Raw genomic sequence first — 27,356 nt, 5'->3', positions numbered from 1 at the left:
TATGCTCTCACCAGGAGAGAGAGAGTATGCTAATCGTATCATTACAACCCCCCCCCCCCCCACCACCACCTCCATCCCTGCCCCACCTAAGAAAAGACAAGGCAAGCCCTGCACAAAATTCTATTCAATTGATTCAGAATGGATATTCACTGCAAGTCTTTTCATTCATAGAGGTGTGCGTCAGAACCGGATTCCCGACACCTGGCATCAGGAACCAGTTCCAGATTGTGGGGTCGGGTATCTATAAACAACTTTACAAAGTACTTGGTAATTTCTCAGACAATGAAAAGTGGGACATTTTTCAAAATGAAAACCAGGCTAAATTGAAGGCGCGACAGATGACGCTCTCGGAAGTTGCAGTTTACTTCATAAAGCTACATTATGTACATGTCTAAAGACATTGAATTTTGTTAAGGGCTACAGTTCCTGACAATTAATGGAAGGAATTTACCAGGTTGCGGTTTGTTTTTTTTGTGTCTAGTTTTGATGAGACGTCTGTTACGGGTACCCGATTCCAGTACTACCTGTAAATGCACACCAATATTCATTCGGCTGATCTACACAATGGGCCAGTTTGGCCCATTCATTAGCAATATGGGGTAATCCTATAGGATAGCACTGCCCAGCTATCTTTACCAGCCTACAACCAGTCCAAGTCACAAGTAACAGTCTGTCAGTCCGTCTGCATGGACAGGAAACTAGTGGCATCCATGTACTGCGTTCTGAATCTCAAGACTTGATTTTTTAATTGTAACTTGTTGCCTAACTCGGCAGCTTTTGAATAACCTATAGTTTGTCAAGAACTTCCCATTTTTTTAAGGTACCTCGACTGAGATACAGAGAGCCCATGCGGTTGCGCGTTGACTGGACTTACTGTGGGATTTACTGGGGGGGGGGGGGGGGGGGGACGGAAAATTAGTGGCATCCATGTACTATTTTCATCTGGCATTTTTTCCAAAAGTCTTGGATCTCAAGACTTGTTGCCCTACTCAGCAGCTTTGAACAACATATAGTTTGTCTATAACTTCCCATTTTAAGTACCTTTTGATTGCGACGTACCTTTTGATTACGACTGGGCGCTGACAGGCCTTGCTATGAGATTTACTGTGTTGATGGGTACAAATGGGACACCGTACTGGCCCTCTGGGACCAGCACAAAGTGCACACAAACAGGTATGTCTTGTTGACAAACATCTTTATTTTGAATAAGATGATGTTTTTAAACTTCAAAATATTAAACTATGTAGTACAAACTTGTTTCAATATATTTTTTCTCAAGAAAATTAAATACAATGTAACTGCACTCCAAAGTACAGCCATTATAAAGTGTCAATACTCTAAAGAATTAGAACTGATACAACAAATTGAACACAATAGCCAAATTTAGCGTCAAGGCTCTTGTTTAACTAAGTACATTATTTTTTTTCACTGCAATTGTTGTGAACTGGTAAAAGGCAAGAAAACCATGCACAGATTAAAACAACTGAACAGCATGACTGAAAGGGCTTCTATCTTTCAAACAAGGCACTCTGACAAGAAACTTATTACTTACAAACTTCATGAACTGTTCGGAGGTAGATATATCTATCCCAAAAAAATATGATTTTAAAGAATCACGAAGCATTATGGTTACTACTACATGTATTAAGAGTTGATAAGGGTTTACAATGATTCTTGGAGCTGTGGGTCTGTTACAACTACTACTCAACATTAAACTCAACTCTATATTGAAAACTTCCGAGTACAGCATTGACTGGTTACTTACTTATAAACAAAGCTTCCCTTTTCTACAAATGCTTGAATATAGCGATTGATCAACAGTGCATTGCTGGTATTGAAATGTGTGAGTATAAAAGCCATGTACAATGGCAAATTAGTGGTTATGTGACCAGACGATTTTGAAATCTGAAACCTCAATAAGTACTCTAGATGAATAGCACGTGACCACTGTACACTCATGAGGCCCCCTTCAATGGAGAAACCATTGCATACTATTGTACAAAGACACTGGTCCATGATGGATTATCTGAATTGCTAGCACAATGCTTCGGCCATTGATGGGGGCCATCGTGATAGAAATGCTAGCTAGTCTACAGATAGATGAAATGCAAGATTTAAAGCAAACTACATGTACAGCAGAATAGAACGAAAGACGAAATTTACTTTTGAGCCCAAATACATTCAAATGAGTATAATTATAAAGTTAAGCAAATGCATCCAAACTTCAATGTCTTGATTAATTATATTTTACAAAACCCAAAATGATCAGGTCTCTAGCGCAAGAAATGCCAGCTCAATTTAAAAAAAAATGCTACACGAGAATTAGGTGCAACTCCACCATTTTGCTTAATACGAGTTAGATTCCACGCATTACTGATGCTAAGATGGGCGTCACTGGGTGAAAAAGAAGGGTCAGTATCCATCTCCCAGAGGCGAGACAGGGGGGGGGGGGGGGAATGAACAATCCATGAAATAATCGACAGAGGGTTTGTGGGTTGGTGAGAGCCCAAAGCAACGCAGGGTCCATGGTATATGTTTGTATTTGCCTACAGGCACCCCTTCTTATACACATTTGTTTTGTTCTATATAAACCTTTATAGGTAGAGATACCTTTATGATGAAATTTCAGAACCAACAGATTTGTACAACAGATTTTTCTTTTTTCAAATTCTGTAATCAGGGAAAAAACTTCACAAATGTCCCCTCTGAACTTCAAACTTCTTTGCTTGTTTTTGAACCAAAAAAAAATGATAAAACAGCACTTGGGACTTTTTCCATAAATATACAAAAGCAAATTTGTGGAGTTGGAACCTTCTTGTTCTCATTGATTCACTCCCAGAGAAGAGTGCTGATGCCGTATACCTCTAAATACCCATTTGATCCTACCACCTTAAAATAAAGCAAAAAAAAAATAATGGCTTTACAAACAAAATTTGTTTCAGCTGCTTTCTCTTCACCTCCAACCTTGTGCAACATCTTGCGATTTCTTGTCTTCCTCATTTTAGTTGCAGATGTGCTTGTTACATATAAATGGCTATGTACAAGTCGTCCATTGTGGTTATTCCATGTATGAGTGAGTTGCAGTTCAGTGGAGCCGGGTGCTTGCCTCAGTCAGCTCCTAAGGAACACAACCTTCGCATCCATTTCCCAGACAAGCAGGCCAACTTGGTCATGGGTATTCCACTGTAAAAGAAGTCCTATTTTACACAATTTAAATCCAACTTTACTGGTATTCTTGATAGAAATCTTTCCAAATCAAACAAATCCACAAGGGTAGGAATGTAATGAAGCATTCTTGAACTCTAATTTTTCTTCAGGAATCATCAAGCCCCAAGTGCATAACAGTTGTAAGGTACCACCATCTTCAATCTCACACAACCCTTCAAAACCTCTTCAAAGATTTTGAAGGTTTTAGGACTCGCTCTTCTCTTTTTCCACAAGAACTTGTATCACCAATTCATTGGCATCCTCGGTGCTGCTGTTTTTCGCCAACACTCGCAGAACCTCTTCTTCATTGCTGGGGAAGATCCCCATCAGTATATCATAGCACGGATGGTTTTTGGGATCTTGGGCAGGTTTTTGGCCAACTGGAGGGGCCATCTCTGGCTTGGATGCTGCCTTGCTTGCAGAGGTTGAGGTTGAGGGAGCGGGCTTGGGTCTCGTCTGGGAGGTGGCCGCACCATGTCTCACAACCTGGGCACCAGTTTTTCCACTGGTACCCCACTGAGCAGGGTTTTGGCCACCCGAAGGAACCACATCTGGCTTGGATGCTGCCTTGCTTGCAGAGGTTGATGTTGAGGGAGCGGGCTTGGGTCTCGCCTGGGAGGTTGTGGCACCATGTCTCACAACCTGGGCACCAGTCTTTCCACCGGTACGCCACTGAGCGGGGTTTTGGCCAACTGAAGGGGCCATCTCTGGCTTGGCTGCAGCCTTGCTTGCTGCGGCCGAGGGAGCGGGCTTGGGTCTCGCCTGGGAGGTTGCGGCAACATGTCTCATGGCCTGAGCACCTGCTGTTCCACGCGTACCCCACTGCGGGACTATTCCTGCTGTGGTGTGCATCATGGGAACTGCAAGGCCTGGTATTGCCCTTATTACGGGTCCTGCTGGGGCCGGTGCCATTAAAATTTGGTGACTCCCAAAAGCTGCTGCGACAGTCCTGGGTGGATGGGATCTTTGCAAAATTTGATCAATTCTGGGCCCTTTTCTGCCAAGTGGGTCATCGGGAATCATGAAACGGTCACCAGCGAAGGTGTACATTACCAACCTGTCGGAGAGGGTGATTGACATTAAACTATGCACGACTGCGAAAAGTACATCATTTGAAGCATTACACTGTTATCAGAATATTTAATTATTTCAATTCTAAGTTTTACAAAATAGACAATGACTTTCAAAACAGGGTTGCATCTCCGCCAACATTCATACAACACCGATCAAATCTTGAAAAAACCTTTCCATTCATGGCCTGTTAACGCATTTTGGTATTTGATTCCCACCTTAAAAAGTACTGGAATCTGTTCATTCTTATGTGTAGATTTGCGTTTATCTTTTACATCTTTACCTGTTTTCGATGACGTACTTCCACTTGGGTGACTCCCCCATCAAATCTCTGTAATTGTCATTGGATACTATGACTCCATCATTCTCCACGGCAAGCTCAACAATAAATCTGTGAAATGTTCAGAAACAGTGCATCGTTCTCGTGAAAATTGAAAAAACATTACCTATCATGTGCTGCACAAATACCCAACCACAATTCAACAAACTCTTCAGCTTCTTGCAAAGAACCTTCTTAAAAGTATAAAGAGTCATTTTATGCAAATACTTCATACAGTTTCCACAGTTAAAAAAAAGAATATTTTCTTATATTGCGTGGGATGAAGGACTTGGGGAGTTAGTCCCCAAAATAGACCTTATAAATCCATATCAGGCCTGCTGCCACACATGAGTACCGTTGATAACAGGTGTTCTGACCATATTGGGCCACTCACCAAAAATGTAAAACAATGCAACAAAAGTAACTATATCTCTACAGAGCATCACTAGAAAACATTAAAACAATTATTAAAATAACGTATATATTATTTTAGGCCCTGCAATAGAGAATGTTTTGAAAGTTTTTTTAATCCAATTTTCAAGACTCAAAAAACAACTCAGAGACTTTTCTTTTGGCAGTACCACTCCAAAAAAAGGTTATTTTTCTCCAAAGCCCTTGAGTTATTGGAGTTGTTTTTCTCAGTTTCAAGTTATGTATAAGCAACCCTGACACTCTAGCACATTTTTACCCCTTTCCCCTAAAACAAAATGTGTATTACTTTTAGAACAGTGGATGAGGGGAAAGGCAGTGTAGTGCCCCCCAAGCCCCGCCCCCTCCCCATGCCATCAAATTCTGCTTGTTTGATATTTGCATAATACTGTAATATTACTAAAAATAGAACAATTTATATAGCGCAAACATAACAGAAAGAAATCTTGATGCACTTTACAATTACGAAGTGTAAATGGATACCAATTTGCAAGAAAACATTTCACAAATTACACCTGCAGATTTCTGAGGGCACTATGCATAATCAATTAACGGACATAACACTCACCTATCATCGTAACAGTTGACGTACGTGCTTCCAATCCTCCTGGATGGAGTGAAGGACAGCAGACCCTGCTTCTCTAGCTGCTCCAGTATCTGTTGATCCTTCATTGGCCGGTCCAGGGACTTGGGATTCTGTGTCCTCCTACCCTGGGGGACGAAGACCGTAATGTCTCGGTGGCCCCGCCTCTGGAAGTACTGGATGCAGATGGCTATTCCGCGACAAGAGTAGATCTTATTCCTTCCATGGCTGTGACACATGACAAGAAAGAATGTAATTACCTTATGGCAAAGATGAGATTTTGCTTCTTGACTTAATCTTGGTTCCATTTTGAACCAATATTTATACAGCCAGTGAAGCTTTTATTGGAAGTTTTCATTAGGGCAGCAAGGTCAATAGGGCTTTCTCACAATGCGGCCTACATCTGGGTACCAGAAATTCAGCATAGACATTGTAGAAGGCAGAGATGGTACATGTATAGCACACTACGCAGTAGGTAGCAGACAAGCCTAATTGAGATAGATGGCAAAAACTGTGCAGAAAACACGGAGCCAACACCAGTGCAGAGTTGTCTTGATTATGACAACCGTGCACAACACAGAGAGTGACTATAATGCCATTTGATAATACATTTGTGGTTAGTTTATGTGAAAATATGCCCTACTGTCTGTTAACAATGCACAACATATTTGCTGACCAAATGCTTGCCTACTGCAAAGATGGCAGATCACTGGAAAACCAGATGGTACTTTAACGTCGTATTAGTGGAGCCTAAAATTAGTGGCTGGGCTATATTTCTTCACAGTTTTTTTTTAATCCTTGACGATCTGGAAGAGCTAGGGTTGAATTGTTAAGCTTTAACAGTATCCATACGTAAGTAAAATGCCCTGTTTACTTCTTTTTTCACTTTTAAATATGAATTTGCCATAAAAGAGTAAGCTCAATAAATGAGTTGTTAGGGTATAAGTGAAGAATCCAAATTGAACAAGTTGTAACATGCAGTTCAACCCCTAGGCCGAGTTTCACTCGTTATCCACAGAACCCAGTCTCCTGTATAACGTCTAATATATGGAGCATGTAGACTTATGCAATCCCGCGCCTAAACCAATCGGAGTCGACTTTACTAAATCGTGACGGGATTTCATTCCCAAATCAGGACTAAATGTGTGATTGGTCAATTCAAATGCAGTCTTTTATGATGCTACAATTACAGCCGGGAATATAGATCGATAAAACCTAGACAGGCTTTCGCATATCACGTAACATAAGAGCGCGTGACCACAGCTTTGTTGCTGTGTCTGGTTTTTTTTTTAATCCATGTTTATGAATTGACAACGAGTGAATAACCACAGACCCGATAATAGAAAGCGCCTGCTGATTGGTCAAAATCTCGAGGTCAAGTGGTGGTTGTCAGGGAGTTAATTAATCAGCGAAGCTGCTCACATAGACTATTCAAACCCCAGGTACTCGGCAAACTCCTCGTCAGTTTTCGTAAAATGTTGAGGTAAGCCTCGAGTTACCCGCCTGTCTCATTTAGCATTCTCCCCTTACCAGGGCAGTAATAATGTATGAATGGCAGCTACAGAACTATATTCCAAGAAAAATCCAGATGATCTGGTGCTTGCAGCCTTCTAGAGAAGTAAAAATAAGTCACGCCACATACCCCATGGCTACATTGCTGCCATCTATGACGACGGGCCGCAATGGACTAGCAGGAGTTCTCTTAGCCGGCGCGATGACAATTGCTTCGCTGGGATCCTCAGCCGCTGCCTGAGCCTGCTCCTGTTTCAGTTTCTCTTGCTGCTGCTGCTGTTGCTGCTGCAGCTGCTTGAGGGCCGTCTCCTGCTGCTCCTTGAGCTTCTGCTCCTGCATCTCAAACTGCTTCTGGAACTCTCGCTGTTGCTCCAGCAGTCTCTGCTGCTGCTGCAGGTACTGTCTCTCCATTTCCTCTAGCTGGGTCTGCTGCAGTAAGTTGGCCACTTGCTGCTGGCTGCTGGCCTCAGCCCGGTCCCGTTCCGTCTTGTCTTGGAGGTCCGTGATCTGCTGTCTCAGACTTTCGATGACTCCCTGCAGCTCATCCTGTTTTTCCCTCACGGCAAGTGGCACGTCGACGTGACCGAACTGCCTGGGTTTAGTGCTGCGTTTTGCTAATCTCGAGCCTGATGCTTTCTTGGGCTTTTCTTGGAGGACCCCCTTGATGTAGAATTCCTCGTGCGTTTCAGATTCCTCTGAGGAGTCCCCGATTACAATCTCAGGTTCACTTTCGCTGGGGATAACTATTATGCTGTCCGTCTCATCTACAGTTATGACGCTATCGAAATCGTCATCATAAACAACATGTTCTCTCTCTAATTGTTTGTCATCCTCGTTAAAATGTGGGTCATATTCTTCTTCCTTTATTGACATTGCAGATTTGACAACAGGAGTTTCTTTAATTTGTGCTTCATGTGTCCAAGTAGCAGGCGTTGAGGAACTTTTTGGATTGAATTGTGAAAATATTATTTGAGATCTATCAGGAGAGCTTTGCTCTCGTAAACTCCGCATCAGTGATTCCTGCGTGTTTTTCAACTTTTCCAGGTTTGTAGCTGAAGCTTTTGTACGGCGAGATGCAGCTGAAGGAATACTTTTCTGGGTCTGCTCCCTTCGCAACATTGTAATCAAATCGGAGCACTCCCAATCGCTACCAACTTTTTGCAAGACCCTATCGATCTCTGTTTGCGTAAAATCACCCCGCTCTTTTAACCGCTGTACAGCAAGCATTTGTTGGGAATTCAAATGCAACTCCAACAAGCTGCCACTATAAGTGCGTCCCAGGTAAAAAGGCGAGGAAGATTCAGAGCTGCTACCTTGGTCTAGATGCAAGTGGGATTTGATTTTCTTCCTGTCAGGTGAAATGGAGGACTTCGACGAAGCCGGGATAAGTAATCTACTAGGTTGTCCTTGAATGATTACTTCATCTTCACCCTTCAACTTCAAAGGGTCTCCTCCTAACAAATCCCTCTGTTTTGTTGGGGTTTGGGAATAAAACGGTGACCTGCTTCTCATCAACGGGTGCTCCAGGTTATCGTTAGGACTCTCTACCGTCATGCTATCCACATCCAGATCCATGTCATCTACATCATCTGACTTCGGATGCTTTTCAGGAGCACTTTGTCTAGGAAAAGGCTGCATTAATCTTGCAAAATTTCTGTGCTGAAATTGTACATCTTTCTCTTCTATGACAGACAGGATCAGGGACAAGTTCATCTCGTCGTTGCTCTTGGCGAGAAGTTCGCCCTTTTTCAGGAACTGCAAAACACACGAGTAATTCTCCTCCAATTTTGTTTGTGATTCTGTTTATCAAAAATGAAACCAAATTACATTTGTTAAATAAATCCAAAAGGAAAACTGACTAGGTGCAGATTAAATAATTTAAAAATTGAACAGAAAAATTGACTGGAGCAGGGTTAGAACCTGCAACATCTGAAATTCTGAACACAATACAGGTGGTTTACCGACTGAGCTACCGCCCACATAGGGCTGGATAGCTCAGTTGGTAGACCACTGGTACGGTACTCCAAAGGTATTAGGTTCAAACCCAGCTCCAATCAATTTCTGTTTTGAAATTTAGAATCAAAATTTTTCAACGAGTCAAATGTACCTATTGAAATGTTTAGTTTTACATGTAGGCCTATTTCATAATCCCTAAGTAAAGTAAACGCAAAACAAAATCCACACTTCTTTTCTGACAGACAAAGATAACTTTCAACCAACCTAGGCCCCCTTCCAAGTACTCACACATACACTTTTTTCAACGGTCATTGTGGAAACACCCATCAGGAATATGCGTGAGCAGATCTCTTTTGAATTCGTTGTTGATTACATGAGTACATGTCTTTTCCTAACACGTGATCTGCTGTTACACCACTAAATTTACCTGAAATGGTTATATTAAAAGTGAAGCGTTTAGGAAAGTGAAATTTACATACCTTTCAGTTCTGTGTGAATACTTTCTGGATATGTTATATTCATTTTGTGCATTGCATCACAAAATATAGTAATATACTTCTGCAAAATGAAGAGAAAAAAACACTGAATTAGTTTCAGAAAACACATTAATATTTGTTGGGATTAAATCTGGCTTCTTTTAACTTAGTAAAATGGAGATTTCATAGTTTGCCCACTACTGACAAAAAGACATGCTTTTCTTTGTGTGTACTCTGGGTGCATAGCATGTGGGTAACCTAAGGGCATAGGGCGTTCTCACCAGACAGGGGGAAGTGGGAGGGCTGGATGTTACAGTGGGTGGGGTTGGGGAAGGGGGGGGGGGTGTTGTCCAATTTTGGTACAATCCATGCTGAGAAAGACAGTTTTTCACTGGTCACTCGGCCTCCGTCAATCTAAAAGGGGGTGGGGGGGTTGGGGGTGGGTTGGTGCCCAATTTTTGTGCCATCCGTCCTGAAAGGTAGACAGAGGGTATCACCTGTCACTCGGCCTAGAGGGGGGGGGGGGGGGGATGGGGACATCATCTCTCTTCGGGACACCCTTCAAAGTGGAAACTATCGGACAACAGGTGGCACTCTTCATGGAGGTACAATTAAAAATGGGTACATTAGAGGAATATCTTAGATATTTAGGAATAGTAAATAGCAAACAGAGCCAAAAATGAGCCGGGGTCTTAGGTTCTTATTTCACTGCTCACAAAATTTGCTCACTTCTCCCCAAAACAAGAAGTGCCTCTTACTTGAGCTTTAGTGCAGTCTGCCGCGTCGCCACTCAGGGACACCCATCGCACCTGCTTGGCCTCGCTGATGCGCGCAGCTTGCGCATCCAGCTCCCACTGAATATCGATGGCGACGCGGAACCGCACCTGCAGACGCTCTGTCCATTCCAGCAGATTGGGCAGGGAGCTACGAGACACCGTGAACTGGACTTTGGTTGGACCTTGAGAATGCTCCTCAAATTCCATGATCATTGTTGTATTTCTGGAACTGGAGAAATGTGGTTAAAACTGTAAAATGAAGCACATATTTTATGCAGTATTCACCACGTATAATTAAATAAACATTATTAAAGCCAAATAAAAAAAACATGTTTCACGTCCTGCCCTTTTGAAAAAAAAAAACGGGAGGCCCTTTTTTCCCCCTCCAAAATGGCCTGCGGACCGGGCTATTTTTCAAGATATCCGCCAACATTTTTTACAATGGCCGCCATTGGACTCAGGAAAAGACATACCAGCTTTATATAGGCTAGATGCAACAGACGAAGAGACCAAAATGATGTCACTGTTTGAAATTTAATAAAAAAAGGAGGAGGCCTCCAAAAAAGAAGCGGGCGGGGACGCTAAACATGTGTTGGGGTTTTTGTTTGGCCTTATAAAACATCATTTGCCTAAGTTGACAAAAAAACCCAGACTTTGGCCACAGATGTGTTTACCTACAGTAAGGTATCACTTAAGACAAATGTTTATAAGTGCATGTGTTGGTTTTAGCACTCATACTATCTGTATGTATAGCACAGAACCTGTGGAACAAACCAAACAAATTTGGCTATACGAATACCAACAAGACTTTGGTTGAGTACAAAGTCTGCTGCTACAGTAATGGGACCAATCACATGATAACGTGTATAATAGCAGAACATTTCAATTACAGTAGATTAAAATCTGCACGATTTGGCTTTACACTTTGTTGGTGGACTGTTCAGTTGATGTTACAAAACACATGACAAAAATAACAGTGTCAAAAGGAACATGTTTGCATTGTCACAATACTTAGTGGGATACTGTGGTACAATGGTTACGGAATTCGAGTCGTGTGCCATGGTGCATGGGTTCAAATCCTGACGGGGAACTTGGTGCTTGTGCTCTTGGGCAAGGCACTTTACCATGATTGCCTCTCTCCATCCAGGGTAAATGGGTGTGAAGGTAGAGACCAAATTGCACTGTGCATTTTGATCTTGTTGATGTTTTGTTGATGCTTTGTTGATGCTAAATAACACTACCGCAAAGATGAAGGTTTCCATAAAACGGCTCATTAGAATTTAAGATTTGGCGTGTCCCAATCATACCAATCAGTAAATGGGTAGCTTCAACTAACTTGCTAGCCCCACTTGTGTGCATTTTTTTTTACCACTGCATACGGTTGTATTCTATGATGTTTTATCTTTTGCCCTCCGGGTAGATATGGTAATCTTTCTTCAAATTTTTAGAGAAATTTAGACATCTTTCTGGAGTCCTCAAGTACAAGTTTCAGACTAAACTCCTCAGTAGATTGGGAAACCAGACGTGTGGCCTTACGTACAGCGCAGCAATACGGAGGCCACACAAGCAGACAAGTGGGGCTACTAGCTTGCCAGCTCCTCTAGTGTGGGTGGGCCAGGGCACGATCATGAAGATGGGACTTTGGGTAGGTATTCTAAGCTCAAAATCTGCATGGCTATTTATATTCAAAGCTGAATTGCATATCATTGGGAAGCCTGGAAAATATTAGTGTTACTGAATATTGTTTTATTAATGCCAAATAATGGTAAACATGCGGAAGAAAATTCGGAGTCAAAGAAAGAGAAACACATTTGAATTCAAAAATAAAAAAAAGGCCAGTGTCAATCATTTAGGCCCTAAGTAAATTAGTAAACGCTTCTGACTAAAAATCAAAGTGGCTATCGTTACGGCAGTCGTTGTTTAGCGCTCTCTACAATACTTTTTTGATACGCACGCAGGTATATAATTATTTGTTTCCACACGTTTTAGCGAGCAGTGCAACAGCTCAATCGATAGAGGGTAGGATTTTGCACCGCGAGGTTGCGGGTTCGAATCTCAGTTTTGCACTCGAATTTTTTTCCTTTTCTATTAAAATTCTAACCTGAGGCTTTGGAGGATTTTTTTTAAACGGGAAATAAAGTCCGAATTTCATCACGTTCAAATACACTTTTTTCCTTCTAATTTTATATTTTCTTGTCATGTTTTTATAAAAGTTGCAGTCTACCCTAACGAAAGAAAATGGGAAATGCGTTACGGCTGCCGTAACAATAGCCACTGCGCCTAAAAATACCTTGCCTCCCCAGCTAGGGCCTACCTTTTAACTTCAGTTCATCTTTTCAAATGACGTGTAACTTTGTAACTGTGGAGAAATTGTGATATCATCATCTAATTAGGGAACCGGATTTTTATCGTGACAGGTTGTGTAATGTGGACTTGCACAATGGCCCAACACACGTATGGAGGAAGAGTGGGTGAATGAATCACCGTTTTCGTGGGTTTAGGCCCGCGCCTAAACTAAGTTATGTCGTCACAACATGGGAAATTCCCTCTGACATGACGTGCTGCATGCTCGTCTGCGCAAACAAGTGAAGCTTCGCGCTGGTTCTCGATATGGAGGGAACCATCAACCGCGCCGATTGTTAAAAAAAAACCACTGTGCGCCCTCTGTTGATGGAATATTTGTTTATGTGTAAACGTATCATGGGGGCGGGGGCGGGGGGCGGGGGAGTCAAACTCCTCCCCATCGCTCTATATTCGTGCCTTTATTAACAAAACATGTGTACCGAAAACCTAGGTCATTAATGTCACAATCACAGGATTCATTGAATAGCAAAGTGAGAAGACAATAAGGCAAGGCAATAGAACTGGAAACCCATTTTTAAAGAGGAAAACCATTAATCGATTAAAGATAAACAATTCAATGAACGAAAAATTAATCAAGGGAACTGGAACTGGTCATGAAAGCTTTTATCACCCTCAGGCCCGTATCATCCAATAGGCACAGTAGGCACTGTGTCTAGGGCCTACGAAAACTTCGGGGGCCTACGAAAAATTGAGGGCCTATACGAAACAAACCACTGTGTGCCAACAGGCTTTTAGAGCTACCAGTTTGGACTGGCTTGCTTATTAGTACAGCTTAGCATCAACATGAAATTGTGCTGATGCCTAGTGCGGAATAGGGCCTACGGAACACTTAATCCGGCCCAGTGATCACCCTTGGACTCCGTTGTACTGTACACAACGTAATGCAATGAAGACGTCGTCCAACCTGGGATATAGCGTCACCCGGTTCACATCGCGTAGGGAAAAAAATCGACTGCCGGTGATCATTCTTGTATCTTATCGGATTGTATTTTACTTTGCATTTTGAGAGTGGTTGATAAATGTGTGCGGTTGCGGTAATTCGTCGGTAGCTGCAATCGGCTGAATGAGAACGTGTCGATGTCCCAGACGCTGACTTCGGGCACAATCCAAACATGACTCAGCAACTTTTGATTTGAAATAGAGATCCTAGAATATCCTAGAATATTATAGTTAGCACTTTGGTTGCTTCAAACGAACATAATGCACAAATAACAAATGAAGGGCTCTACCTTTAACTACCAGCAACGTGACGGGCTCTTGACCAATGGGAATAAGTAAACTGAATTAGGTATTTTTGCAGGCTATATAGGCAATTATAGTCGGGGTTTTCTTTTGGAGGGGGGGGGGACGGGGCAAAGCCAGGCTGAGAAGTTTCCTGCGCCTACTCAACAGAGACATCAGGGAAAGTACTAATATAACAACATGACCTTTTTTTGCCAAGGACTAGAACTTGCTGCCCTGTTTTATTACCAAAAAAAGGAATTTATATTGCGGAAACCTTGCCAACAAATTAAGCACAAATTATTCAAGAAACCACAAAGCTTAAAAAAATCGACGAAGCGAGGTTCGATTTACTGCTTGCTCTACGATGATATAATCGATGCGCACCCAGCCCCTAACACAACTGATTCAGCAAACCATTTAGATTAATGAGGAATCGATAATGATAAATGACTGTCGATAATTCGGCCGAAGCTTAAGACATGTTGACTCTCCTTCAAAAGCTCGATAGGAGGTAATTAACTCAGTTAATTTACATGTAGAGCTATCAGAATGGTCTTTGCCTGCATTATCTCTACCCAAGGCCGCTGATGACACAACCTAGCTACCTGGGCCAGTCTACGTTCGATCTCGAGATCTCGAGACAATAGAAGTCTGACAGTTGGGTTTCAGACCAGTAAATAAACTGCCATAGACTCCACTGATACTAATGCCCCTACTTCAGAAATTCAGAAAAAATACTCACAACTCTCCAAGGTGTTCGAGGCACGCATCAAATTAAAGCTTATTTCATCATCTTTCATATACTTTTCATTTTTTTTGGGGGGGGGGGGTTAACTGATGACTTTTAGGAGAAATTTCCATCCATGATGATCACCCCTAAAAATAGTAGCCCACCGCCATTTTGAAAAACGATGCCTACACTCCATTGCAAAATAGAGCGCTTTTAGGGCCCCAATTTCATCCAAATTGCACAGAACTACAAGCTCACAGTCCTGTGCACGGCTTCCACCCATATTTTTTTTTTTACAAACTCTCAAGTTCACGGCCCACAATATGCTCAAATAGCGAAGAATTTGAGGGCATGCAAATCGTGATTTGGCCGGCGTAGGCAATTTTTAATAATGAAAGGTTTGCGGAAACACCATGTGCGAATTATTTCTCAACTAAAGAGAATGGTTCTTAAAAGAACCAGAGGTATAAACTCCATTCTCTCTCAGAACCATTCTCTTAGTTGAGAAATTATTCGCACATGTTTCCGCAAACCTTAGTAATTGCACACAATCATACCGTAATAAGCCTTTCAGGCCCAATGTGGCTAACGCCAACGTATGGGTCTGTAACATGACAGTGATATTAAATATAAACGAAAATGGTGACGAAAATTGAAATTCATGAGTTTCGGGGCAACGGACGACCGTATTGGTAAATGGATTTACATCGTTTTACATACTGAAACAATAAAATTTAGTGAAAACAATTTGAACACAATAATCGGCCATTTAAAAATCACCTTCGCACCGTATTCTGTTTGCAGGTGAAACTTGAAATTGGTGGACGACGCAAGAAACAGTAAATATGTAATTTTGAAGAGGTGGTAAACATTAATGGTCAAAACGAGCAATTTCAAAATAAAATCTTTAAGTAAGATTTGAGGCCTTGCATGGTGGAGATACCATTAAATGAAAGGTTTGCGGAATCACCATGTGCGAATAATTTCTCAACTAAGAGAATGGTTCTGAAAAGAACCAGAGGTATCAACTCGACGTTCCGGTCAGTATGCTCTGACCGTCTTCAGGAGAGTGCCTAAACTCTGAGAAAGTAAACACCCAAGTAGTAAAAGCGAAATCGATGAAGTGTGAAGTTGCATCCTAGTGGATGCCAAGTAGCTGGGAGCCTAGAGCAAGCTTGATGTGCCCACTGGTGTGCCCAAAATCTGTAAGGAAACAAGTGTGGTCACAGTGGCAGGTGCAAATTGACATGTAGTTGCAGCCCAACGGGTCAATTGTTAACAATTTGTCGGTTAATTTGCCATGGGTCTTCGAGTTCTCGCCCTTATATTGATCGGACGGGATTATGCAGATGACATATATTCATTCCCATAATATTTAATTCTAGAAACATTATGCACTGCTAGAGTAATTCAGCCTTCTTTTAAAAGGAAGAAAAGCTTTTGTCAAATGGCCGATATTTTTTGAGTTTCTTGTGGCAACCAATAATACGAGCGGTTGATCTCTTTTTGTAAGGCAGATTTAGCTACGGTTGATGTGCGCAGGGTGTGCCGGTACCGGTCAGGTCACCAAAAAAGCCGATTTACCCTGAAAGAATCTTCAAAGGCTTTTTCTGCTTGAGTGGTCAAGGGGGTTTGGCTAACGCTGCCGCGAAGGCGGTGCTTATGGACGGCTTAGGAGCGCCCATCCAAGCGTCACACCGAACAAGGAAATAATCGCGGGTATAGAGACTGTGTTATTATGTAGCCACCAACAAAACCTCTTTCTATTATGACGGGACCAGAGTCTGCGGGAGGCTGTCTGGGGGAAAGTTCTCCGGTGACATTCGGACAAACCAAGCGTGAAAAAGCAGACTGCTCGTTCTCTGTTGCCTTTTACTTTGTGCCTACAATTAACTGCACACGACAAATAACGAACAAGTTCATTGCCTGTGGTGCGTTCGTTTAGTTGTCAAATCGTTTAAAAACTTGACCCGTTCACAGCAAAAGTAAACGTTGGTAACTTGTTCGTAAACTGGTAGACAATGGAGAAGAAAGGTAATGTAATTATAATGTCATTTATTTCATTGGTAAACCTTATCCGAGTGTATTATTTCTATAGCAAAGCCTGTGCACACTCATTGTAAAACGTTTCGACGCTAAATATGTCATGGTTGGTATTTTTGTCGATGCTTGTTAGCCATGCTATGTGAATTGAGTCTTTTTTTTTACCATAGTATTGAACACTGGCTGACACCTCGCTTTCTGTTGAAAGCACTTCGACACACGGAACACACACAGTTCCACAATGCCCAATGGTTCGGCTTGACTGGAATCACTCGGCGGAAAATTATGTCGATTGTGGACTGGATAAAGGAGAAAAAAACACCCGAGAGTGTTCGGTTGTAATGGGGCCAGACTTTTTGAAGTGTTATAGTTTGTTTGTGGCAAAAGTTGTTTCGATCAGTTCTGTATCTACACGCAACGACAGTTAATGTAACGAGTATGTGGATAAGATTGGGAGTATGCCTTCTTTTCTCACAAAGAAATCTTTAAAAACCTCACACATTCTGATTTTTAGTTGGTTGATATTTACTCTCGCATTTCCCCCTTTTTCTTAAAATAACAGAATTCTATACACATGGAATAATTCCGCATACTGTTGTTACAGCTGGTATATGAACATCTTTATCCTGCATGGTTGCATTTTTTTACCGTAATATCTATTGTGTGTGATTTACTTCAGGCCCTATACTCAGTCCGTTAGTTTACAGACGATGCAACTTTTGAAATCGGACATGATAAGTCTACTTTGCGTTTTAGTGATCAACTGAAGATCAAATGGCTAGAATTCCACGAGGATAATGTTATGCCAGCTTTTAGCACAGGTTTGACCGATACCAGCTTGCAATTTCATGAAACACTTCAGAAACGTATTCGATGGGACTCGAACCCACGACCTCCTGTTTACCAGCGCAGATGTCTAACCATTTGGCCATCAAGCTTGGGCCTCAAGTCACAGGTTCGCGCTAGTAAGCAGCAGGTCGTGGGTTCGAAACCATCTGATTTACCACTTAAGTTTTATTCACGAGCCATCGAACAACACACTTTACATTGATTCAACGATGAAGGGCAAAATTGAAAGAAACTTGAATTGGATGTAAAACTTGTCATTAAAACATTTTTATAGAGCATCGCTTCCCACGTCGTTTGCATTGCGATGGTCACATGATGTTTCTCCAAATTAAAGGGAATATACATCATTTGCTTTTACTGTAATTTTCAGAAATGGATGGAATTGGGGGGTTGGAAATATATAGCAAATATAGTTACACTGACTTTTTTGAGGTTTTGGGTTCGAAAATGCTATAAAAACCAAGAAAAACAATCATTTTCCTGTAGTCTGGTTCCCTGACTCCATATAAGAAGAAACAGAGCAGTTTACATACATTGGGGAATTGTAAGGTCAGGGAACCAGTCTAGCTGGCTCGTACCCGTTCATAGGTTTGTAATCGATTGCAAACAAGTGCGATGGTCAATTGGGGGCAGTATTTGAAAAAAAGCCAGTTTTTTCCAACGCTGATCGGCCGATCAGCGTTGGAAATTGATACAAAAATACCACTTTTCTTGAAAATGACAGTATACCAGGTGCCATGATTTTACAGGATGCTTTACACTGTCATTCACTAACAGTCCAGCAAGGTATTTCAAAATGATTTGGTAGTTTAATTTTTTGATGTTTGCAAATGTTGTATTTTCCCTTTAATCGAGGTTATTGAAGCTTGTCGTCATTTTTTTATTATGCGATCCGAATAACAACAAAACCTACATTGTTACTACAGTGTTCTAACCTGGGTATCGATTATCATCTGTCATAATTTGACGATTTTCTTTGGGATATTTTTTTAGGCCAAGGAGGAGTCAATCAGCTGGGGGGTATGTTTGCCAACGGACGCCCCTTACCGATGTACATCAGGAACCGTATCTTAGAGTTAGCGCACCTCGGTCTCCGTCCGTGCGACATCTCCCGTCAGCTTCTGGTCTCCCACGGCTGCGTCAGCAAGATCCTGAGCCGCTTCGCCGAGACAGGCTCCATCCTTCCCGGTGCCATCGGCGGCAGCAAGCCCCGGGTGTCCACCCCGTCCGTGGTAAGCTCCATTGCACGCTACAAGGAGATCAACTCTTCCATGTTCGCCTGGGAGATCCGGGAGCGGTTGCTGGCCGACGGGGTCTGCACGGAGGAGAACCTGCCCAGCGTCAGCTCCATCAATCGAATCTTGAGGAACGTCTGCCGTGATGGACCGGAGGGGGATCCCGCACCGACCGGCAGTGAGGCAGGCGAGGCCGGTGATCGGTGGGGGCGGCGACTCCCATCCCCCGGCTGCACCAAGAAGGATACCAGCGTCAAGACGGAGGTGCGGGACGACCCCAAATCTTCACCGGGCCAGGCAAGGCACTCCACCTCGTTCGCCATGGACGATATATTGGGGACAAGGGGGAAGAAGAGGTCACATGAATGCGAGAATGGGACGCCAGTTGTTCGTGGAGAGGATAGTGGTGTTGATAGAATCAGAAAAGGTAAAAGAAAATAATATTTCATGAGTATTGTCAACCACATTGTCACTTTCTGCGCGTGTACATGTAATACCTTACATGGCTTTCCTTTCCACAAATTCAGAATAATTACATTTTTATAATGAACGAATGCTTTTCATTCCACAGCCAGAGTAAGAAAAACATTTCCCAGTCTCCTGACGACGACAGAGTATACTGTCCGAAACGTTGAGTTTCCAAATTCCCCCATCCTGTTTTTCAGAACCTCAGAAATTCTCAGAAGAGTGTTCAAATTATGAACTCGAAAATTTGTTCATTAAAACATTTGTTAGAAAAGTTTCCTCATTGGCTAACTGCCATGTTCCGAAACAACAACGGACCACCAACGAAAAGAAAATACAACAACGAAATATCCCAGATTCTTGCAATTTTTGTGTTGAAATAGCTGTAACATTGATGTTTCTGCCTGAAATGACATCACCCTTTTTTGCTCATGACTATGGAAGTTAACATTAGCATAAAACCCCAAAAAGCACCAAGATACCCTTAATGGTAAACCGAAAATTGACAATTGGTATAAATGGAACATACAGTTGCATTTGCACGGATTGCATAAACAAAATACATTGCATGGACCTTTATTAGCCGTGGTGTGCCCTTCCAGCCTCGCTTTCATCTCGCCGGATCGAGTGTCAGGATCCTAACGGATAATTGCCGAGTGTGAGTGGAGTCAAAAGTGTATACATGAAGTATATACTTATACAGTGTCAAACCTGTAAAAATGTATATCGATCAGTGGTCGACTGCCCGCTACAGGGGACTTTTCTTGACACTTTCGACTATTGTCGGCGGGGTCATTAAGAATCATGAACGCTTGAGAGAATTCGACATTTCATCTGTTACGATAAGCCTTTCCTTAATAGTCCGCAGTAAACCCTCTTAAGCACGCGTGGGGTGTTTCTTTTAAGTCCAAAACGTTTGCTTTTGTATTGACTTTACAAAACGTGAAGACCATTGGGCCAGTTTTGGCCGGCAAGCCTTGCCCGTATTTTGCGCCCTTGGAAAAAGTGCTATACCACATTTAGTGGTCGTCCGTATATAGAGCAATCCGAGCACGCTATCAATTCTATCACGAAGGCCCCCTTCAATGGCGAAAGCATTGCGATAGCTTTTACTGAGATAATCCGTTTACGGGGCAATTGCTTTGTACAATAGCGTGCACAATGGTTTCTTCATTGAAGGGGGCCTCGAGAGTGTACAGTGTATGTGCCAAGATTTGTCTAAACTTGGTTTTCCTACCATAACATAAAGGGTCAAGGATCGTATTGGCCAGTACTTGCTAGTTAAAATGTTTAATAATGTGTCACACATAAATCCGTCTGTTTTTACAGAAAATAGCCACTCATTCGCAATGGGGAAATAAGTTTTTTTTTTTTTTTAAATAAAAGTTGCCAATCACAAAGTGGGATAGAAATGTTTGCCCCAATGACTTGAATATACGTAATCGTTTGTGTGGTTTACCTATGCACAGAGATAACAGACAGGGCTGAACTTATGTCCCGAATGTTGATTTGATTTGATCAGTACATGTATTACAAAACTCCGCGCGGCAAAGAACCCATAAACAGTATTATTGCATATTCATCCAGATGTTCAGCAGTAACAGACAATTTTGAAACAAAGCGAAGGTAGCTCTCATAAATGATGCTCCCTGATCACAGCAAACTATAGGTGGGCGCGGACATCCGGGAGTTTGTCTGATCTAGCTCCCAGACCTAGGGCCTATGTTTTTGAAACGCAATGGTTCTTGAGTCTGGAGTGCTGGATGGAAACACATAGCAACCGTTCAAAACTGGTGTGCGAATGAATAGATGTTTTCATCGGATGACGTCACTCCGCCTCGATCTATACAATTTTTTTTATCGTTTCTTCCCACAGACACCAAGAGACAGCGGAAAAGCAAGAAGGTTCACACCGAGTCCCAACACCACGGCTGCGGCTACCAACCTCTCAGCATCAGAGATGAGTGGCAACGTGTTACAATGGTAAGACAAACAGTTGAATCCAGTGTCATTATGAATTTGGACTCTTATGAAATCAGTCTCCTTTACCTTATATGGAGTGTAACCCTCACACGTGACGTGACACTGACCTAATTATGTTTCCTAAGGCATGCGCAGTACATCCAATGACTCCGTATTTCATAGAGTCTAAATTTCACACCACACCGGCTCTTAAGTCTTGAACGACTCATCAGCCTTTTTTTTAAATATGATGGACACAATGTGAAGGTCGGTACTTGGTGTGGGTAAATTTGGGTATAGTACAAAAGAGTTTACCCACTCTAGCGCCCTCCCGTTGTGTCCATCGTATCTCAAAATGGCTAATGGCTGATCCACTCGACGACTCTCCAACTTGTAGTTTAGATTTCCACAAAGGTCTTTAAAAAAGTAAGCAGAATTTAGAAAAGCATTCTAGCACAATTTTTGTTTATCAAAGTCCCTAAATTTCATCTTTTTACTACCCCGGCTGTAATATTCGATAAACCAGTCAGCCTGAAACCTTCTTCTGGCTCATTCATCGTCTTCCGCTCTTTGAATTGGCAAAAAATAATTACTTTCGAAACCTTTGTCCAACATGTATAGTTGCTCCAGACTCTACTACTGTCTTTTATTTTTTTTGAACTGGGTCTACAAGTAATTTGGAGGGATTATGTCCCAGCTCGACCTTGCGAAAGATCGAACACAGCGGATTTATGTCACAGTTGAAAGCCCTAAGCTTGCGGCGGTCAGAGGGCTTAGGCCCCGTTAATCGATGTTCACCCCCTTGTATTCCCTCGGGCCCTGTGCTAAATTTGACACTCTCGAGCCAAGCAATTATTGGACGATGAAATATTAATGAGAAATGGGTGGGCTACGAGCACCCCTTGGCCCAACCGACCAACTACGGTCAATAAAAAGAAGTCAGCCCAGATCGGAGCAAACCTCTGGGGTGCTAATCTGAGCATTTAGTCTGCGGATATATAATCTGACAGTTCACCCATCCGATGCTTCATTAGGTCCGGGGCATTATTCTCCTCTTGTGTTATCGATCAATTAGGCGTTCCGTCAATGATGCGAAACTACTCACTCATCATCGCGGTGCTAAGCACCGCGCAATGCAATCGATACTGGTTCGATTATGTCGACAAAGAGGGAATCGATCTGTCGGCGACACCGTGTAACGGTACCGTGACAAGCCGGGTTTTTGGAAAAACGGTTACGTAGATCAATTTTTTGGGATGGCTGTTGGATAATCAAAACATACAAGCGTGTTGTGAGACCTTACCGCATGTTCACGGAGAGTTAAAAAAAATATAGTGGACCAAAGATTACTTTGAATATTGAAAGTGCATATACCTCTACGAGTTACACTCAGTGGTGGCGCTCTGTTATATTGTGAACAATTGCTATTGATTTGACAGCTAGCGTAGTAATAGTGGCTGTATGAAATTATAAGCTTATGTTCAACATCGCATACTCTGCTTTGCCCTGCAGACGAGCAGTACCGCCCTCAACGACAAGATAGAGCACAGTCCAGAGGTTCCAGCCATGCTACCGGCTTTTCTGCCCGCATTTCCCGCCTTCCCGCACCCGATGGACGCCTCCAGCCATTTGTGGAATCTCGCCCTCTTTAGGAGCTTCGCCTTTGCGCAGGCTCAGCAGGCCTCGATTCAAGCCAATCCAAAGGCACTCCGTGCTCATCAACATCATGCATCACTGGTCCTGTCTGGACACGGTGCGCCCTCAGCCGTCGTGTCTAACCGTCTTCCCTTTTTACCGCCTCATCCAATCAAGAGACCCGTTCCTCCTGCCATGGCGGGTCACCATTATGACGTCACTGGAGGAAGCATACCCGGATTTTCTGCGCTGAGATTCAAAACAGCCCACATCAAGAATGAGGCTGATTGAGTGGCCAGCCTCACCAACGACTGAATTTTTACCGAACAGTTGTCTCAATTTTTGAGTGTCAAAACATCTGTACATGCATTATAAAAAAAAGTAATAGGCTATAAATACATGAAGCAGTTTGGAACTGTTTGTAAGACTTTTGTGGATTTAACATGTTTGTTTCAAGAAGTGCCAACTTGAGAATAAACTATGTAAATGTTTATTAAATGATGTTGTGTTTCCTGTGCAGGATTTGCTGCAAATTATACTAGAGTGACTCTGAATATAATATATGGAATTTTACGCAATTCCTATTTGCCTAAATCACATTCATTACTGGACGATTTCAGGGTCATGACCCCGATTTTGGGGATATATCATGACGCCAATTATATGATGCTTGATGATAACATCGCACTGCGTACAGACATATTTTATGAAAACTTAACAAAAGTGTCAATTTACATTTCTCGTCGCGTAAGTTTTCAAAAACATTTTGTTTTTAAGGAAGTCAGGTTGACGTAGCGGTACTTTCCTCGCCTTCCACCGCTGTGACCCGGGTTCGATTCCTCCCTGGGCCAATATGTGGATTGAGTTTTCAGTCCCTGACTGATTCCGTGGGTTTTCGTCAGAATATTCTCCTGGGGTTTTCCTCCCACATCTCAAAGTGTAACTTCTTCACATTGTCTTCTCTTTACTGGGCCCCAATGGGAGACAGTGTATTCCACTGAATGAACTACCCAGTTAAATGAGATCGATTCTCATTATAAAGAGCACTTCTGCTTATAAAGAGCAAATTCTGAGGTCCCAAATCTCAGGTTCTCTTTGTGTTTCTTTGTTTCGCTGTCCTTTTATAACAACATTCCTGTTATAAAGAGGTAATTTGGCTAGTCCCATCGACCTTGTTATAACGAGAGTCGACTGTAAACAAATACATTTACCAACCACCACTATACAACGTTACGTAAATTGTAAGGAATGAGCATAGCGCACGTGTGAACAACGCCCCAAGAGTCAGATAATGGTGTACCGTTCCTTCTCCGCTTGTCGAAGTTTCTTATATGCGATAATCGCGTTTGAAAACAAAATTGTGGTAAAAAACAAGAGCGGATCTGGAGGGGGGGGGGGGCTATAACCACCCACCTGTCTCCGTCATACCAATGTTAATTATTGACATTGGCCTATTATTGGGAAAAAATACATTAGTTCCATTCCCTGAAATGAAATAAAACTGCAAATCTTGGCCATTGCATAAGACCTTTACCTTTGAATGTATTCACTTCATAACACCATATAGAAAACCCCTTAAAATATTCCATGATCCCCGCTGACAAAACAAATCACTTTTTTTTATCCCGATGCTCAAGAGTCTCTTTAGAATTGAATATTGAGGATTTGAGGATTTTGATTTCGCAAAAATGTCTGAATCTTTCATGAGCTTTGAGTTTTCGGGACTTCTTTCGGGGACGTGATTTCATACACACCGGCTTCTGAAATGACCTCAGAAGAAGTAGCTTGGTTTGCTCTGCCTACCACGTCATCTTTATTACGTTTAAACAATGAAATGAGATGTTCCATTTAATACCTGATTGATACAAAGTAAAATATATTTATAAGTGAATTGTTAAATTTGCCTGATTTCATGTTGTTTTCCTTCTTATTTGGTTAACGGGTTGGTGTTGATTATGATTAATTTAATGCATTAATTTAACAATTAAAAAGGCAAAATCAAAAGTTATATATTAAAATGAGCAAAGGGAAAACAAAAACAATCTTGTTTATAAGTCCAGCTTTGATCCTCTCTTGGGATAAGTTTAGCAAGAGGTATTGGAATTGAAGGCATTCGGGTCACAGCTTTTATAGATAAACTTTTTCAATTCCAGGCAAATGCCTCTGGCTTTCGGTTTTTTTTATTGTATTTTGTGATTTTTGTTGTTTGTTTGTGCGTTTTTATGCCGAATAAATAACAATAAATAATAATAATTATTACCCAGGATTGGACATCTGGGAGACAAATATAACCCAATTGCGACGATAAAATTTTGCCTCTAAAGGGGAGCTGTGACATTAGGGAGACATGAAGATGTCTCTCTAATGACCGATGTGTCCCATCGTGCGAAGAAATTACGATAACGTGTCTCCTTAGTGGTACCTTTACACGTATAATAATAATAATAAGCCGTTAATATCGAACAGAAAGACGAAAGACAAGTCGCTGAATCCAGACAGTAAGTCGTGTATAACCTGCCAAAGAAAATAAGCAAAGAAATGTGGTAACAAAAACTTAAGGCGAGCAAATTAAGATAAACAAAAGAGCTAAACGAATACATATCATAAAAGAGATATTTGTTTTTAAAAAGAATATAAAAATCACATTTCCGAATACAGCAACTAACTTCACTTCTGTGTATGGGTAGTGTGTGGATGTGGTGATAGTCACCACGCAATTTTAGTATTATTTTTGCAAGACTTGTGTATACAAGTTTGTCTCGTTGTTTCTCTTCGTTATCGGGTTCGTTGACTTGTTTCATAAATAAATCATTGGCCATGGTCGCGGGGTGTCCAGACGAATACGGAATACTGCGTGTGCAAACATGTTGTTTGGGGAACTTTCAGCAGCGCCGTCGACACGAGCTCCCTTGACATTATCAATCTCATATTGATCTTTAATATCATCCCGATTGCATTTTGTGTGAGGGTGTCGATGACATTTTCGCCTTGTGATATTGTGGCTGTCTTGTCACACACCTGTAAAGATTGAATTGAAAGTTATTCAAACCCTGGAGTACATCGCAGTAGAAAGTCCTGTTTTGTTGGATTGGAGCTTAAATTGCAAGTTGATTTCACGCACAAAAAAATGACTCTCACTTTAGTTTAGTTTAAAAAATGTTCCGTGTTTTGACCATGTTTCCTTGCAAACGGTAAAGGCATAGGATCGGTTTCTTTTCATGCTTTTGTTTGTTTCCAATAATCACACCACTCAAATCCCCCAAAAAGAATATTCAAAACCTAAACTGTTGAAGTTTCAGTTCAGTGGATATTACACTTTTCGAGAAAACAGCGAAAACCATGCACAACCTTTTGATCACGAAACACCAATTCGCCAATAGCACTCTTTTTTTTCCAAAAATCGCGATGATCAGTACCAAATTAAATTGATAGAAATCAAAATAAGTGTTTTGATAATAATAAGGTAGGTTACTTTTTGGTTAAATGCAAACGATCGTAAATGTCTTTAAATGTAATGGACGCCTTTGCCAACAAAATATACCAATTCAAGGAACAGCAATACAATAAATCTGAATAAGGTTATAAAAAAAAACTAACTCGTCGAAATCTCAGCTCAGTATATACTCTAGAGAACTGTAAAAACTCGTCTACTGTTTTTTGTCGGCGAAAAAAAAAAGATTTCCGTTCAAAGCCATATCTTTCCAAACGGTTCATCAGTACGTTTTGAATTGCACCCTCTTGTGATAAATATGATCCCCAGTTCGTCACTCGGGACCAGTGTTGTAGGTCTCGAGACCGGTCTCGGTCTCGGTCTCGAGACCACTTTTTGCCGGTCTCGGTCTCGGTCTCGGGAGCTGTGGTCTCGGTCTTGGTCTCGGTCTCGGTCCCCTTTGGTCTCGATATTTTGGCTGGTCTCGAGTCGAGATAACATGTTCTTTGTCCCAAATATATTATTTACAAAATCGAGCGTGCCATTTTCTTTTTTTTATCATAAGGTCACTTTCTTTTTGACTCGCCATGTATTCATCTTTTCATCTGTGATAAACACAAATTGAGCTACTGCCATGGTCACACAAAAATAGAGTCTTATTGCCTGCCTCGTCTCCTTCCTAAATGTCAATTGCGTTTGCATGAGGCGAGAAGACTTTTGTTTCATTAATCGCTATATGCTGTTTACGGCCATCACAATAAGCGATTAGAATATTGGCAATGTCGTACTTGTCACTAGAATACTCGAGTAAATTGCCCGGCAAAGTAGCCGATGCGAGCGATACGCTTGCACTGTACAAAACACAGAGAGGCGTGCGCACTGAGCCATGCATCCTAAAAGTGCATCTCGCCCATCACTTTCAGTTTGTTACAGCGCCCTTCTATTGTGTCGGCCATATTCTCTAAAAGGCTTATGACGATGATGACGGCGGGCAGATGAACAGAAGATAGATCAGGCAGGCAAATATGGTTCATCGATCATCTATAGTATATGTAACGTTATTGACGTTAAACAAAAATAAAGTGGCATT

The 27,356-nt window shown here is 41.8% G+C and overlaps 2 protein-coding genes across 2 annotated transcripts; one reads left to right on the top strand and one right to left on the bottom strand.

The window, feature by feature from the left end:
* Positions 1–1,169: 1,169 nt before the first annotated feature.
* On the bottom strand, positions 1,170–12,901 carry LOC119737664. The gene is made up of 7 exons (XM_038212154.1): positions 12,644–12,901; positions 10,312–10,558; positions 9,557–9,635; positions 7,252–8,920; positions 5,595–5,837; positions 4,562–4,669; positions 1,170–4,264 (listed from the first exon to the last, which is right to left on the bottom strand). The coding sequence occupies exons 2-7, from the start codon at positions 10,540–10,542 to the stop codon at positions 3,412–3,414; spliced, it is 3,183 nt and encodes a 1,060-aa protein (XP_038068082.1). The 5' UTR covers positions 10,543–10,558; positions 12,644–12,901; the 3' UTR covers positions 1,170–3,411.
* A 3,308-nt stretch (positions 12,902–16,209) lies between these two features.
* Positions 16,210–23,337, top strand: LOC119738350 (paired box protein Pax-5-like). Its single transcript, XM_038213212.1, has 4 exons — positions 16,210–16,681; positions 18,533–19,201; positions 21,116–21,222; positions 22,714–23,337. Exons 1-4 carry the CDS (start codon positions 16,669–16,671, stop codon positions 23,125–23,127), a joined length of 1,203 nt encoding a protein of 400 aa, XP_038069140.1. The 5' UTR covers positions 16,210–16,668; the 3' UTR covers positions 23,128–23,337.
* The last annotated feature ends 4,019 nt before the right edge of the window (positions 23,338–27,356 follow it).

Source organism: Patiria miniata, unplaced genomic scaffold (genome assembly GCF_015706575.1).
Source record: "Patiria miniata isolate m_02_andy unplaced genomic scaffold, ASM1570657v1 HiC_scaffold_3, whole genome shotgun sequence".
NCBI classification, from domain to species: domain Eukaryota; kingdom Metazoa; phylum Echinodermata; class Asteroidea; order Valvatida; family Asterinidae; genus Patiria; species Patiria miniata.
Note: the sequence above shows the minus strand (reverse complement) of the source record. Positions and strands in the feature narration are given on the sequence as shown.